Below are 17,319 nucleotides of genomic sequence, written 5' to 3'. Positions count from 1 at the left end.
CTTTGTGGTGGTGGGGGTAAGAAATGTAGAACATTTCTTCTACAATTATAAAAAAATATGAATAATAAACAGTCTGATTGCTGAGTGACCTGTGTTTTCAGGCTGCAGTTTATACCTGACAGATATGGTTTCTTACTGAATACATTATGAGCATGTTGCTGAGAGTGTGATGGATTGATGAAAAATATTACAACTAATATCAATAACTTTAACGCTAAAGTTAAAAACGTAATTTTAACTTCATATTAATCATTAGTTGCAGCCCCCATGACCATTAATGATTTTTTGCAAAACTGCATGTTGTGAAAATGCTTCAGTTAAATTGCTACAGGGAGGATGTAGCAAACAGGTTTCTCTCCTGAACTGCTTTTACTCCCACTTTCAAGATCACACATTTTTTTACAGACCTCACAACTAAGGCAACGCTCCTCAAAGTGTAGTCTCGTTTGTCGCTTCAATGATATTGTCTTTACAAAACATCTTCCACACTCACTACAGCTAAATTATTTGGTGTGAACAGTCATGTGTGTTTTCAGTCCTCTGAAGCTAGAAAATCCTTTACCACAAACATGACAGGTTGTTGGTTTTTCCGCTGTGTGAACACGCATGTGACGATTTAGATGCCCTTTTTGTGAAAATGCTTTATTACAAACATCACAAACAAACGGCTTCTCCTCCAGGTGAACAAGAAGGTGACGATTTAGACTGCTTTTTAGTGAAAATCCTTTACTGCAAACACTACAAATAAATGGTTTCTCACCCGTGTGAACACGCACGTGACTCTCCAGACTCCATTTTCGCGTAAATCCTTGACTGCAAACACTACAAATAAACGGTTTCTTACCCGTGTGCACGTGCATGTGACTGTTTAGATCCCCTTTTCGTATAAATCTTTGACTGCAAACACTACAAATAAATGGTTTCTCGCCCGTGTGAACACGCATGTGACGCTTTAGACTCACTTTTAGTGAAAATCTTTGATTGCAAACATTACAAATACATGGTTTCTCCCCCGTGTGAACAAGCCTATGAGTTTTTAGATCCCCTTTTTGTGAAAATCCTTGACTGCAAACACTACAAATAAACAGTTTCTCTCCCGCGTGAATGCTCATGTGACGTTTTAGATCACTTTTTCGTGAAAATCCTTGACTGCAAACACTACAAATAATTGGTTTCTCTCCCGTGTGAACACTCATGTGACTCTTTAGATCCCATTTTCTTGAAAATCCTTGACTGCAAACACTACAAATAAATGGTTTCTCGCCTGTGTGAACACCCATATGAGTTTTCAGGTTTCCTTTTTGTGAAAATCCTTTACCACAAAGCAAACAAATGAATGGTTTTTCTCCTGTGTGAAAACGCATATGATTTTTTAGACTCTCTTTATATAAAAACCTTGTACTACAAGTACCACAAACAAATGGTTTCTCTCCATTATGCCTCCACATGTGCTTCTTAAGCCTTTCTTTTGTCTTAAATCCTGTGCCACAAATACTACAGGAAAAAGCATTTTTTACTGAATGAAGCTTCATGTGAAGTTTAAGATTAGTCTTTGCATGAAACCTTTTACAGCAAACATCACGGGCAAATGGTTTTTCTCCTGTGTGGACTCTCATATGTGTCTGAAGAGAACTATTTATTCTAAATGTTTTACCACAAAGATCACAGCTATGTTTCACCTTTCCAGTGTGAACCACCATGTGCAATTTGACAAAATTCTTACATTTAAATCTTTTTTCACAAACAAAGCAATCAAATGGTCTCTCTCCAGCTTTTACTTCAGTCTCAGACGTGACTTTGGAACACAGTTTACATCTTTTACATCTTTTTGGAACAATGATATCGGATTCATGAGAAAAACATACCGGATCTGGTTTCCTGTCCAGTTCTGGTCCTCCACAGTCCTCTCCATCAGGTTTTGTTTCCATCTGTTCAGTTGAGCTGCTGGTTGGAGCTTTAGTCTCTCTGCTGTCTTCTGTTTGGACGTGATTAAGCTCTGATAGTTGAGGTTTCTCCTCCTCAATCTTCACATTGAGCTGTTCTTCCTCCAGGCTGATACACTGTGCCTCCTCTTCCTCTTTTATGTGGGGGTGTTCTAGATCCAGTTGGTCCAAACTAGGACTCCAGTCATGGGGCACCTCTTCTTTTATTACCAAAACATGATGGACTGGAGACATTGAAACATTAATCACTACTTTTAAACAATTCTAATGATTATATAATTCAGATACAAAAAGGTACAGCAACGTCTGACCAACTGCGTCGCTGTCTGGTCTGAGGACTACTATGCCTCAGACAGCAAATGTGTAGAGAGACAAGGCAAGTTCGTTTGTATAGCACATTTCTGTAACAAGACAATTCAAAGGGCTGTACATGAACAGAACATAAGAAAATATACAGAAAAAGCACTTAGCAGTGGAATAGTAGTACCAGGTCATGATAAAAGATAAGCATTACTACGAAACTTCAACATCAACATTCCACCCCCATTATGGACTGTTCACCCTGATGCCCTCTGGCCAAAGGTTCAGCAGCTTCAAATGCAGAACAGCCAGATTCCAAAACAGCTTCATTCCACATGTCATAAGATTGCTAAACTCCCACCCCCATACTTTCAAAACTAATCACTTAACATGGGCACTTACATGGGTTATTACCTGGTCCATTCATTAGCTCCTTTTCCATTACAAGCACAAGGAAAATTATTTATGGCGAAATAATTGCATTAATTAAAAATCAAGTGTCCTAAAGGTTATTGATTTTTATTTAGCAAATTATTCATTAAAATATTTTCTCAAATGATGTTTTTGTCTAACTCAGAGTTTAAAGGGTGTAACACATACACAATGTTCTAAATCAGTTAAGCTAATTTGACCTCCTTGCAAATTCTCCAAGATTAACTTTGGTTCTCTAAATTCAAGATCCTCACTGAACTCTGAAAGTCATTGAATAATTTTTATGTTGATGTTTTTCAATAATTTTAATTTGCCATTTTCTTCTTTTTATGTACACAGTTCCTTAGTTTCATTGATCTTGAATTTTGCTTGGTAGTTTTAGGTATCACTTGCCTAGCAAAGAAAAGTTGTTGATTGAAATAGGTTTGACTTGAAGTTTAATTATTTCTGTTAATAAAATATTTAATTTGAAGATGCCATATGTGTGCAGAGTTTGCTGTTAGAAAGCTATTATCACCTATTATCCTTATATCAAAGGTAAATTGGGCTGGTATTCACTAACCTTGCCTGAAAGCTGAATTCTCGTGGCATTTGTACGTTCACAAAAACAGGAGAATATATCATGTCCCACTCTCCCCTCAACCGCTCGAGAAGCAACCCAGAGAGAGTTGGCCAATCATGTTACAGCATTATGGTTTAGGGCGGGACATACAGCTGTGATGAAAGCAAGAGCTACCAAGTCTACAGACGAATCAAAATAAACATGGCAGCGCAGGACGACGCACACATAGCTGCTGCTATCACATCTGTTCGGTCAGAATCCACAATTTTATCTTTGAAAAAGGAACATCAAGCAGCGCCTTGACTAGCGTAACTTGCTGTGATTTCCTTTCTTTTTTTACATAACTTTATTGAACAGTCTTATACAGACAATAAGACATAGAAAAAAGGAAACTGTCCATATATGAGATATACAGAGGCATAGGAGCCGTAAGGAGAGAAAAGTCATAAAAAAAACGTATCTAAAAAACAAACCATACAGTATCTTAAGGGCTTTTACAAAAGTAAGAAACTCATTAAAAAAACACGTAAATCGGGAGTCAACTTTCTTAATTTGGACTTGTGTATGTGGTATTTTCAAAGAATAAGAATTGTGTTCACCAAGAGTTTTATTTCCCCACATTCCAAAATTAGACCATATATAATGTCCTTCAGACAGAATTTCCCCAACTGATAAACTCTAGGGTGCAACTACAAAAAAGGCATGCAAAATGCATCTGAATGCATACAATGAAAAAATAAACGGTGTGTAGTGTCGATATCATCATCACAAAATGAGCAACGGTTGCTCTCAAACCTAAAATAGAGATGCAAGAAGTCATTGGAAAGATATATAGCATTAAAAATGTTGGAATTAATTTCTTTCACTTTGGTGGAATAGGGATTTTTAAGTATTGCGTACGCAAAAGATGTACTGTGTCTTGGGGAAAGAAACTTAACACTGAGTTTTTGTGAGTTTGAAAGGAAATTATATATGATCCAAAAAGTTTCAAAGAGTTTTATTTGGAGAAGATATTTCCCTGAAATCTCTGCTTGGACACGGTGCAGGTGGTGGGAGACAAAAGGACTTTAAGAAAAATCCCATCACTGATGGACAATGTCTCCCACCCCATGCATGAAGCTGTTACAGAGCTGGAGAGATATTTAGTGAAAGACTGCTGCGTCCCAGATGCTCTAAGCAGCGCTTCCATCAATCTTTCCTCCCGGCAGCAGTCAGACTTTATAATCTTATCTGCTCCCAACAAACATAATATCTGTTTAAATCATACATGTTTACACTGTACCCAGATGCTAAGGAAACTTGCATACGCCTTGGCTGGGATACTGCTGGACTATGATACATATTATACAATTGTACATATTGTATAAACTTTGTACGTAATAGAAATTGTACATATGGAAATATTGCATACTCTATTATCGTGTGTTAGGTCTATAGGCTGGAGGTATTTTTCCTCTATCAAATAACTCTGTTTTTCCTTTTGTTAATTTATTTATTTACTTTTATATTCTACTAATGGTGTTTTCTTCATAGCTAACTTTAGATTAGACAGTTTGATTTTCTTTCTTTTTTCTTCTCATCACTAATAATTGTGTGTGTTTGCTACTGTTACACCAGAATTTCCCCATTGAGGGACATTAAAGGAATTCTTATCTGAAGTGTCGGAAAAGGTGTGTCCTTTTCTGGAGGAGCCTGTATGCTGGAGTCCTGTAGGCTTCCCCTACAGGACCTTTTCAAAACAGCACTGTCAGAAATATGTCCAGAGAGCATACTCTGGCTCTGCTGCAATGTTTGCTGAAATATTTATACATATATTTACCACTTTAATACTTCCCCCGCTACAGCAGATTTATACTAACCACCAGCCAGAGTTTATTTTATTGATTATACACAAACAAATCTGCGTCACTTACTGAGATCTTTGTTGTTTTGTTCCAGCTCCAGTTCTGATGAGGATCCAACAGGTAAGTCGGGCACCAAACTGGGTCCTCCAGGCTCCTCTGCTTTAACCTTCATCATCTCAGACATCCTCTGTAAACCTGGGATTCTCCTTTCACAATCTTTGTTTGCAACCTTCACATGTTTTAGTAGATCAAGGTTACAGTCATTTAAACCTGCATCGTTTCTGCTGCCTGAGACAGAAAACAGACACAAATCAGCATCTGATCAGATGAAGAGTATTAAAAGAAAATGTTAAACAGTAGCAGAGCTGAAGTGATGCTGCAGAGCAGAGAGTCTGGTACCTTGGTCAGCAGCTCTGTGTCCTCTCTGCAACTGTCCCCAGTCTCTCGGTCCTCAGCTGGACAACAAGGCTAGAGGAGGTGTCCACAGAGGATGGAGTCTTCCTCACACAGTCTGATCAACTCGGAGTCTGGACTCGTTTCGTAGCTCTAAACCACTTTTAAGGCTTTAACTTAAAATAATCAAGTCACTGATCAAGTCTCTGTTGTTAGCAGCTTTAGCTCCAACGAGCCTAAAAGTCCAGATTATTCAGAAGGCTAATTTTCTGCTTAAAAAGGTCCATACTGACCTATAAAAGTGACATCCTCAAGCACATTGTCGACTTGAGTCTGAGAGATCCGTTTTACGCAACCGGGAGTGAACTAGTGGTTAAAGAGAGGCGCTTGCGTCCAGGGGAGACTGCAAGTTCCACGGTTTGAATCCTACAGGCTGAGCAAGGGATGGGTTGAATGCAGAGGACGGATTTCATTAGAATGTAAAAAGTGGCAATGACAAACATAATTATTATATTGTTTAAAACAACTTTTAAGACGTTTTTCGCGAGGCGTCTGGCTGCAGATACCGTACCCAGAGAAGCTCCACAAGAAGCGGAAGTGATAAACAGGAAGTACATCACTTACGAATGGAAACGCGTTAAAGAGAGAGTTTACAAATAAATTCTAATTTAAATGATAAACAGCAGAACTGCATGGTACTTATATAAACACATGAACGGTTTTCAAGATTACCATAATTTGCATCCGCAGTATTCACTTCACGCTCCGATTCATAGCGGAAACCGTTTTTTTTTTTATTTCCGCTTGTTGCGTATTTCCTGTTTATTAAAGTTTGTACTGGGGCTGGACGATATAGAAAAAAGCATATCGATAAAATATAAATGATATTGGTCGATAATTATCAACATGTTCAAAACGCATTTTAAGTGCAGCCCTGGCCATGTTGTGCTGTTTCTTAGCAACCATTTTTAGGATTCAAACAAACTCCACCCTCTTTTCAACCAGCAAGTGTTTAAAAAGGAAAACAGAACACGTGCTCTCTGAACTCTTTGAAGGGGTCGAAGCATTCCTGGGTCAATAAAGTAGCAGTTTTCCTTCCTTCTATAGATCTACCATACAACACAAGATCCCAGGTGCAGGCTATGCAAAGAGGTCTCAAAAACCATCCAGCATCTCATAGCAGGGTGTAGGATTCTAGCAGGGAAGGAATACATGGAATGCCACAACCAAGTGGCTGGTATTGTGTACAGAAACATCTGTTCAGAATACCAACTTGAGACCCCCAGGTCAAAATGGAAGTCACCTAACCAAGGTGGTGGAGAACAACAGAGCTAAGAGATCCTTTGGGATACAAACAGACAAAATGGTAATGGCCAACCAACATTGTGATCATTGAGAAGCAGCAGAGGACAGACGTTGTCATTGATGTGGCCATCCTGAGTGATGGAAACATCAGGAAAAAAGAACACGAGAAACTGGAGAAATACCAAGGGCTCAGAGAAGAACTAGAAAGAGGCTGGAAGGTGAAGACAGCAGTAGTGCCCGTGGTCATCAGAGCACTCAGGGCAGTAACCTCCACTCTGGAGAAGTGGCTCCAACAGATACCTGGAGAGACGTCAGACATCTCAGTCCAGAAGAGTGCAATCTTAGGAATAACTAAGATCCTAAGAAGAACCTTTAAGCTCCCAGGCCTCTGGTGAAGGACCCGAGCTTCAAAAATGGAGAGACAACCACCTGCTCAGGATGTAATTGTCAGTATCAAAAAGCAACTGTCTATTTACGTGAAATAGAGAAAGAATATAAATATAACAGCAGGGATCTAAACAATTGATTGAGTTTGCTTTTGTTGGGAGCTGGTGGGAGGAAGGAGCTGATATTTAGTTTTAAAATATACCTGTAACATAAATGCAATGCTAAGTTTAAATTAAACATTTCAGATCTGTTATAAAAGTGTTAGCAAACCACCAATGTACCCACTTTTCTTCCTCAAGAACACAATAATTGTAAAGTGTTACAATGCCTCACTGTCAGAAGAACATCTTAGCAAAGGCACAACTGAGCATTTTCATTCAACCCCAACAAGCACACAGTTACGATCTTAGCTATAAATAAGGCAGGGAGTTCTGTCAGACAAGTTTCAGCAGATCAAGCAGTACAATTACAAGATGAAACAAAAGAACAGAATGCATCAGATTTGGGACTCAACTGTAAAAAAGTCCGACTGACAGCAAGCTCTGCAAAAAAAAAAAAAAAAAATCCAATTATAACAAATTTCAAGTTTTTATTTCAGCATATGTACCTCTTCTTTCATAGTAATTATGTAAGAAACTATGGTGACGAAAATTAAGTTAGGGATGGAGTAAAACGAGGAAACAAATGTCAAAGTACAATTAATAAAGTGCAACAATGGGGAGTGTAATACAGAGCTAAGACTCAAAGTTTTGTTAGAACAAGACTTATTTTTGTGGTGTTTTCACATATTGTATTTGATACAAACCCCGACAAATGTCCAAAAGGGCTAATTTTACAGATTAAACTGACCCATATGATCATGAATGGTTTGTTTTCCTGAGGAAGATTTATTAGGAGGAGCAGTCTATCAAAACCAAAAATCCAAATCTTGTGTTAGATTAACAGACTTTTAGACTGCTGTTCAGAGTAAATCATTTTCGAATTAGGACAGATGTACAAGCTGAACATGGGATCGTTTCTCATGTCCTGGTTGCTTTTGCATTTATCATTTTTCTTGTTTTGAATTTGTTCAACGTTTGGTGTTACTTCAGTGAATAACTGCGTGTGAAGTTATGCTTTGTTATGCTTTTTTGTCTAGAACAATAAAAAACAACAAAGGTTGTTTCTGTTTCTCTCCCTCTCAGCCACTGCTGCGCCAAGTAGAAGAAGTGGACAGGACTTTTTAAGAAACAGGAGAACAGCTGAAATAGAGAATGAAATAACATTCAAATTACAGCACAGACGAGGTCCAAAAAGTACCTACCGCCGGGACTACCCGATTTTCTGGGGGAAACACTGATAGAGACATATCAGAATGCATCATGGATTACATCAATTTATGTGCGTACTCTGCTGTGCATTATGAATGTTGGGGCTTCTCCAATAGCAATCCCTGGATAAACACCTAGATAAAATCTTTCCTAAAGGAGAAGAGTGATTTCAGTTTAGGAAATAAAGAAGAACAGGGGTCTCATTTATAAAGCCTGCGTACATACAGAATGGGGCCTGAAATGACGCAGATGGTAAGGTGGTGAAATGCAACCAAACTGCATGATGATTCCTCTCAGACTTTCAATTTCACTCCATATCGGACTTTAATCATAGATCAACTTCATTATAAGCATGCTTGCGCTAATGACACATAACTAAGCACCCTTCGAATAAATGAATAAAAGTCTGCACAACCTTTCATCTGGGTTTCTACCATAGGGGTACTGCTAGGGAAGAACTGAGAGAAATGTACATCTTTCAGAGTTAAAATTTTATTGCAATTCATTTATTTACATTTTGTGCAATGAGACTTATCACAAGCATGTGGAACTGTGCAGCCTCGCTTCTGTCAGTCTGCTCTAGGGCAGTTGTGGCTACAATGTAGCTCACCACCGTCAAGATGTGAATGTGTGTGTGAATGTGTGAATTACTGACCAGTCTAAAGCACTTTGGGGTCATCGGTCAGGATAAAGCAGTATACAAGTAAAAGCCATTTATATATATTGTTGTAGTCCTCAGGCATATGCTGATAAAATAAGAAACGTATAAACAGAGTTGCTTTTCAAAAATGGAGGTAGAACAACAAGGCTGGTTTGAAATCAGCAGAAGCTGTGCACTGCAATGGACTCCAACTGCAGGATGCTAGCGGAGCAACAGCGCTCCAGAAACAAACAGCAGGTGTAGCACTCAAAAACCAACCAAATTGGTTGAAAAATGGCACTTAGGATCTCAGATAAGAAGATCCCAACACACTGCCACCTGCCCAACTATAAATGCATCTGCCCCACCTGTCAATCAGTGGTGTGCTCCGATCAGCACCTGGCGCACACAGAGTGGGACCGTGGAACACCAGTTCACCAGAATTGCTAAATGGTACAAAATAACTTGCTTAATTATTATTTTGTTTACACCTCAGCTTGGATTTTGTTTTCTGCGCTGCATAGATTTGCTGTGCACTCTGAATCCAGATGCAGTGCGCGATTGCGCAGGTGCGCAGCTTTGAGGGAACAGTGACCCTAACATATTTTGAAAACATGCTCTATCAGCACAAAACATTTATCTACAAGGTCAAATTGAAGAATAAAAGTAACTTTGGAGTTGTGGGCATGAGTCATTGACATTAATATTTTTGTCAAATCGTCCCGTCCCGGTCGACTGTCGACATAATTATAAGCTGCAGTCCTCATGTTTCTGCAGAACTCAAAGTTGTGAAAATGCTTCACAGGATAAACAACACACAGATGGTTTCTCTCCCGAATGGATTTTCATGTGACTTTCAAGATTACATTTCAGTTTAAATCTGTTTTTACAGACATCACAACCAAATGGCCTCTCCTCAGAGTGAAGTCTCATGTGTCGTTCCAATGATATTGCTTTTACAAAACATTTTCCACACTCGCTACAGTTAAATTGTTTGGTGTGTACAGCCATGTGTCTCTTCATACCTCCAGACTGGGAAAATCTTTTATCACAAACATGACAGGTAAATGGTTTTTCCCCTGTGTGAACACGCATGTGACTGTTTAGACTCCTTTTTTGTGAGAACCCTTTACGGCAAACATCACAAACAAATGGTTTCTCTCCTGTGTGAACACGCATGTGATTTTTCAGAACCTCTTTTTGTGAAAATCCTTTACTGCAAACACTACAAATAAACGGTTTCTCACCTGTGTGAATGCGCATGTGACGCTTTAGATCTCCCTTTTGTGAAAAATTTTGACTGCAAACACTACAAACAAACGGTTTCTCGCCCGTGTGAATGCGCGTGTGAGTTTTCAGGCTCTCTTTTTGTGAAAATCCTTGACTGCAAACATTACAAATAAATGGTTTCTCTCTTGTGTGAACATGCATGTGAATCTTTAGACGTTGTAGTCGTGAAAATCCTTTACTACAAATCGAACAAATGAATGGTTTTTCTCCTGTGTGAACAGGCAAATGACTTCTTAGATTCTCTTTTAGTAAAAACCTTTTGCAACAAAAACCACAAACAAATGGTTTCTCTCCATTGTGGCTCCACGTGTGCTTCTTAAGCCTTTCCTTCGTCTTAAATCCTGTGCCACAAATATCACAGGAAAAAGGGTTTTCTACTGAATGGAGTTTCATGTGAATTTTAAGATTTGTCTTTGCATGAAACTTTTTACAGCAAACATCACAGGCAAATGGTTTCTCTCCAGTGTGGACTCTCATATGTATCTGAAGGTAACTCTTTACTTTAAATGTTTTACCACAAAGATCACAGCTATGTTTCACCTTTCCAGTATGAACCTTCATCTGTAATTTGACAGAATACTTGTCTGGTTCTGGTCCTCCACAGTGCTGTGTATTAATGTCTGTTTCCATGTGTTCAGTTGAGCTGCTGGTTGGAGCTTCAGTCTGTCTGTTGTCTTCTGTTTTGAACTGATGAAGCTCCGATAACTGAAGTTTCTCCTCATCCTCAGTCTTCACAGTAAACTGTTCTTCCTCCTGACTGATCCACAGTTCCTCATCCTCCTCCTTTATGTGGGGGGTTTCTGGGTTCTGCTGGTCCAGACAGGGGCTCCAGTCACAAGGATCCTCTTCTGTTTTCACCAAAACCTGATGGACTGGAGACATTGAAACATTAATGACAGCTTGCAAAAAAAATTATGATTAAATAATTAATATCCAAAAAGGTTTGCATCCCTTTGCTTAAAATATGAAACAATACCTGAAACATTAATAAGCATCAACTTTATTCGCCAATTTTGTGGGTACAATCAAGGTATTTGATGCTCACATTGTGTAAAAAAAGGCAGCCAACCACAATAGCAAACTACAATCTATAACAGAAAAAAACATTTCACAGGGAAAACTTAAGAGCAAGGGCAGTATGTGCAAGAGGTTATTTTGCATACATACTTTTTATATATGTATATGTACATATATATATACACAAGAGGTAAAAAAAACTGCTGAGTTAATGATTTGATTAATTTGATTTATTAACTTATTTTCTGCAGAGTAGCTGACAACCCTGGCTGTAAGGTATTTATCAGAGAGATATTCTGAGGATAGACACTGACTCTGTGTTGGCTAATTTTAGCCATCAGTGCATTGTAGCGCTGATCTGAAGGTTAAAGTCTGAACAACCTGTGACCAGGATGTGTTGGGCCCACAGGTATGTTAACTACCCTTTTACTGGCACTGGACCTGTACAGGTCTTGAATGGAGGGGAGGTCATTCCTGATTATTCTCTCTACAGCTCTAATGGGGCTCGACTTCTGTTTACATTGCTGATTCGGATAAAGTGAAAGGCGATGGACTGTACCGAGGCCAGCTAGACCCTGTTCTGAAGGGTCGTTATCTAGAAAAAAAATCTAGGTGGGATTGATCTATATGAACATGATAACAGGAAAAAGGATATACATGACCTGCTCCCATTCTCAGAAGCTGAGCTTATTTTCTATCTTGTCAATCGAGTTAGTCTTCATATTAGCGAAGTATCCAAAATAATTCTTGCTAATTCTTTAAGGGCTCATGGACAACGCAAATTAAACATTAAACTCATAATTTTAGAGGTATGTAAACGACACACCTTCACCTAACAGTGGTTCTCCACGATGGTGTTTGCCCGACAAATTTATTAAAATTATTTTAAGCCTGGCATCCACTCTGCATTTATGTTGGAAATATTTAGGGACTTATTGGTTCATTTGTTTATGTAGCAGGGAATTTTCATAAACCATAACATAGCTCACACTCATGGCTGGACTCAGTTTGTAAAGTATTTTATGGTATTATTCTAACTGAGAGGTACAAAATGCATGCACTCATGATGGCAGAATACTGGATGTTAACTCAAGCACTGAGGAAGGTTGAACCGGCCCCAGCACACCTCTTGACTACTCCACTGCTGCGACCAAAAAGACAGACTTGGATGAGCTCATTGCTGAGCATGCTGGAAGAAAGTTGAAAACCAAGTGTCCTAAGGCAGGGGACCCCACACACAAGGCCATGCAAATCTTATATGAGGCAGTTTGGCTTTTCTCTTGTCTATCAGGATGGAAACATGCTCTGCACAGTTGAAATGTTTTAAACCTTTCTCAAACTGGTTTTATCCCATATTTTGCTTTAGATTTATTAGAATTTGCATCTCACTTTAATACATCATTTGCTTTTTTATTTGTGATTGCAACAATTTTGTTAACCTCAAGTACAGTGATACTTCTGTTTGCAACTAATATTTTAGTTTTTCCCTCATGCACATTGATACTTGTTTGATAATGCTGTGAGGACACACACATACTGGAATATGAAGTGAAAAGTGAGGTTTGGTCATCTCACAGCTGCTATCCAGGCCATTCGGAGTCTCTTTGTTATAGTTCACCGACCCAAACTCTTTGGCTTTGCTTTCACACTGGAAAACTGAAATATCTCAACCCATCATTCTTTTTCCCAAGTTATAGTTATTAGCACAGCACGTTTGCTACCATGTTTTCAAATACTTTAAAAACAAAAGGAGAGAAAAGAAAATCAATGTTGTGGATGCAGGCGGTGGAAAGAAACAAAAGCCCGTTTCCACATCCCCAGGTGTCCCACAATGCAGTGCAGTTGTTACATCCCCTTTCAAGCCCAATTGTTGATTGCAGTTTGGACCTGTCTAGTTTTGCGGATGAACTGAACCACACAGAGATAAAGACAGACTGGATGATGGCAGTGTAGAAAGTGATCCATAGCTTCTGCGGATGGTTGTACTTTTGGAGCTGCCACAGGAAGTGCAATCTTTGCTTGACACAATCTGAAAGAAGGCCGATGGGCGGGGACCATCTCAGTTCCCAAGATAGGGTGGTTCCAGGGAACCAGAAGTGATCCACAGTAGACAGTGTTGTTGAGAATAGCTGGGAGGGAGCAAAGTGAGTGGGGTTCTCCTGAAGTCCACTGTCCTCTCCACTCTTTTTAGCGGGTTTAACTCCAGGTGATTATGGGCGCATCAACAGATTAGCCAATCCACCTCCTGTCTGTATGCGGTCTCATCAACATCCTGGGTCAGACCGATGACAGTGACGTCATCGGTGCAAACTTCAGGAGATACACAGACCGATCTGCAGATGTGTAGTAATTACTGTACAGACAGAAGAGGAGTGGGGAGAGAACACATCCCTGGCACCCGTGTTGTTTGTTCTTGAGCAGGAGAAGATGCTCCGTAGCCTCATCTGCCGTTGATCGGTCAAGAAAGTGGTTATCCAGCACTTTGAGCTGGGGGAGTCTGTTGGTGGTGGGCAGAGGGTACGGTGGCCTGGATACATGGCAACCTCGTTTTTGTCAGTCTACTCCCGGACAGTTGTGGCTACAAAACGTAGCTCACCACCGTGAACGTGTGCATGAATGACTGAATGCAAACTGCTTTGGGGTCCTCGGACTTGATAAGGTGCTATACAAGTACAGGCCATTTACAGTTTACCATAAAAAGTTAAGATCTGGGACATTTCCAAGTACAGCTTTTGCAGGGGACAGGTCTTCCAAAACGGTGACTGTCCCCAGAAATCGGGGACGACTGGTCACATTAAACAATAAGTAAAAAAATAAATAAAATCCTGCTTTGTCTCTGCACTGTCTTCCAGGCCTCCAGCAATGTTTCCAGGCCCCATCATTATCAGCGATTATCAGCAGACTTGTCCATTAATTGTGTTTACAAGGTAGAGGTTAATAGAGCTGGTTGCTGTTCCTCTTGCAACAACTGGCTACACCGGAGTGGCTTCCTGGCTCACACCTTTTTTTTTCCCCTAAAAATCCAGCCGCCTGTGCAGAGAGGGAAAACATTTTCTTCTCATAAGCCTACAATGTCGTGTAAAAGGTAAAGTTTAAAAGCAATTCATCATGAACTAAAACAGCTATCCCCTCAAACTTGCAGCAGTGTGCACGTTCATCGTGTGCCGTGTGTGCGCATGTAACACCTTTTGTCTGTAGATGTGTGACAGAGACTGAGGCCTAGTCCACACGTAGCAGGATATCTGGGAAAAACAAACATTTTATGCAGTTATGCCTTTCAGCCACACATAAATGGCGTTATACAGTACTTAAACGCTCAGTGGCGTATTTCTGCGGGTTGGTGTGGATGAAAACTTTTCTAAAAATCCTCCCGTGTGTATGGTATTAGTGTTCAAAATGGTGTAGGGGAGATATTCGTTGTTGTTTTTTTAAAAACCCTGCTATCTGTGGACTAGGCCTGAGTGACAGCCAGTGATTATCAGTTAGCGAGGAGAGTGCCTTTCACTACTGAATGAAAATAACTAAGAGCAGGTTCCCCTACATACCTGCAGAAACATATCAGAGGTGTAAATTTAGAGGAGAGTTTGGTTCTGTTCTGTGAATTTGTGCAACAAAACCTTTGACCAAAAATATTACATCGTTCTGGAAACCGACTACTCAATTTTCTTCTTCTTTTTAATTATAACATTTCATTTGTATCTAAGTATGCCTCATTATCTATAAATAATTCCGCTGTATTTTTCCCTTTTTGCTAAGCCTGTCTCTTCTGTTGTACAGCTTAACTTTAAATTTTGCTTTTTCCATATTGCTTAGTCTTGTGTGTAAGTCTGGTGTCTTCTATCTACCTGTTTTTGCAACTGTCACACCCCAATTTCCCCACTGGGGTACAACAAAGGTATTTCTATTCTACTAAACATAGGAATTGTTTTAATAAAGACAGTAATTATGATTCCTGAATTTATATTAGCCATTTACCTTTTTGATGAATGTAAAAAAAAAATTGTGTCTCTTTATGGACTGAAAAAAATAGAAGAGTGTAACTTGGCCCTTTTGTACACCAAAAGGGTGCTGTTATATTTAAATTAAATCATGCTTTTTAAAGTAAAACTCCAGAATGCATGGGCAAGCAAAACCTTTTGCATTTATTGTTTGTGACCACTTTCACTACAGAGGTGCTAAGCTTTTAGCATATTGATGTTAGAACTTTTTTTCAGCTACAGATGAATCCTTATTATTCAAAAAAATAATGTTAATTATTTGCCTTTTATCATTAATTTCTATTTTTTCTGATTACTTTATTAATCGTCAGAACAATCGACAGAATACCCAATAACTAAAATAATCACTTTTTACAGCCCTAGACTGTTTAGAAGCTACTTCTGCTGCTGGATTATGTATGCAGGGATTTGATGGACTGAAATAACCAACAGCCAGAATTTATTTTATGAATTCTACTCAAATAAAAGTGTCACTTACTGAGATCTTTGTCGTCTTGTTCCTGCTCCAGTTCTGATGAGGATGCTGCAGGTATGGAAGGCCCCAAACTCAGCCACGCAGGGTCGTCTGCTTCAACCTTCATCATCTCAGACATCCTCTGTTCCCTGAGATTCTCCTTCCTACAGTTCTGGTCTGGAACCTTCACCTGCTCTAGTAGATCAAGGTTACAGTCATGTAACCTGTATCTTCTGTTTTTTTCTGCGCCCTAAAACTGGAATCAGACACAAATCAGCATGTGATCAGATGAAGAATAATAACAGGGCATGTAAACCGCAGCAGAGCTGCAGTGATGCTGCAGAGCAGAGAGTCTGGTACCTTGGTCAGCAGCTCTGTGTCCTCTCTGGAACTGTCCCCAGTCTCTCGGTCCTCAGCTGGACAACAAAGGTTAGAGGAGGTGTCCACGGAGCATGGAGTCTTCCTCACAGTCTGATCAACTCGGAATCTGGACTCGTCTTGTAGCTCTAAACCATGAACTTTTAAAGCTTCAACGTTAAAAAAGAAAAACACTGATTCTCTGCTGTTAGCAGCTTTAGCTCCACCGAGGCTGATGGTCCAGATTGTTAATGAAGGCTACTTACATTGTGTGCAGCAAAAATGGTCTAAAACAATCAGAGGTTCAAACAAACATATGAAAGTGACATCCTGACACAGACAGTCGACCTAAGTCTGAGATCAAGTAACAAACCTGTTTTACGCAAAGATGAGTGTTCTAGTGGTTTAAGGGCAGCGTCTGCGTCCAAGGGAACCGGCAAGTTCCCCGGTTTGAATCCCACAGACTGCCAGAGCAAGGGATGGGTTGAATGCAGAGGACGAACTTAGTTTGAATTTGCAAAGCTGTTGTGACAGCTAAGGATTATTATAATATTGTTAAAACATATTTAAGGCATTTTTCGAGAGGCGTCTGGCTAGAGACACCGCAACAAGAGGAGCTCCGCTATACGCGGAAGTGATACACAGGACGTACTTCAATTTTGAAACAGAAACGCCTTCAAGACGTAAAAAAATATATACTTTTAACTAACTGACAAACGGCAATGCCCTACTGTGTTTAAAACACGTGAGCTATTTGTAAGATTTCCAAAGTTTAAATTAAGAGGATAAATAGAAAGACATCCAAATATAATGTCTTACTACTGCTACAGCTCCCCCTGCTGCTTCGGAGCCAGACGGCACTGAAGGAAAACGACTTCATCAACTTCAGCAGCACTACAAAGGCAGACAGGCTCCATATGGTTTGATATGAAATGGCAATAAATTACTTTGTTATTTTAAAAATCAAACATGATAATAAAACACATATGCTTTATTGTAGTAATCGGATTTCCTATAATTATGCCTCTGCTAAGGTATGAACTAATATAGGGTTTCAGTCGAAAATAAAAGATTGGACTAAAATCTT

The 17,319-nt window shown here is 39.4% G+C and overlaps 2 protein-coding genes across 7 annotated transcripts in view; both read right to left on the bottom strand.

The window, feature by feature from the left end:
• Nucleotides 1–17,319, bottom strand: part of LOC110366528 (gastrula zinc finger protein XlCGF57.1-like) — a 103,751-nt gene that overhangs the window by 31,949 nt on the left and 54,483 nt on the right. Inside the window, exons 1-3 of one of the 6 annotated variants that reach the window (XM_036142251.1) lie at nucleotides 16,606–16,869; nucleotides 16,499–16,519; nucleotides 16,236–16,402 (exon numbers count right to left, since the gene is read on the bottom strand). The exons of 2 other annotated variants lie outside the window; for them this stretch is intronic. Coding sequence is in view for 1 of the 4 variants with exons in the window: in XM_036142246.1 (XP_035998139.1) it covers nucleotides 504–2,167; nucleotides 5,151–5,265 (1,779 nt within the window). In the remaining 3 variants the exon portion in view is untranslated. Of the gene's footprint in view, nucleotides 1–350; nucleotides 2,168–5,150; nucleotides 5,311–5,480; nucleotides 5,630–16,235; nucleotides 16,403–16,498; nucleotides 16,520–16,605; nucleotides 16,870–17,319 lie in introns of those variants that run through there. 3 more of the 6 variants (XM_036142246.1, XM_036142253.1, XM_036142255.1) reach the window with 3 other exon arrangements.
• Nucleotides 9,256–17,319, bottom strand: part of LOC118556027 (gastrula zinc finger protein XlCGF57.1-like) — a 28,420-nt gene continuing 20,356 nt past the window's right edge. Inside the window, exon 3 of the mRNA XM_036142267.1 lies at nucleotides 9,256–11,278. Within this exon, the coding sequence (XP_035998160.1) occupies nucleotides 9,897–11,278 (1,382 nt within the window). The 3' untranslated portion in view covers nucleotides 9,256–9,896. The remainder of the gene's footprint in view (nucleotides 11,279–17,319) is intronic.

Source organism: Fundulus heteroclitus, chromosome 10 (assembly GCF_011125445.2).
Source record: "Fundulus heteroclitus isolate FHET01 chromosome 10, MU-UCD_Fhet_4.1, whole genome shotgun sequence".
Taxonomy (NCBI): Eukaryota; Metazoa; Chordata; class Actinopteri; order Cyprinodontiformes; family Fundulidae; genus Fundulus; species Fundulus heteroclitus.
This window is presented reverse-complemented; position numbering and strand designations above follow the sequence as displayed.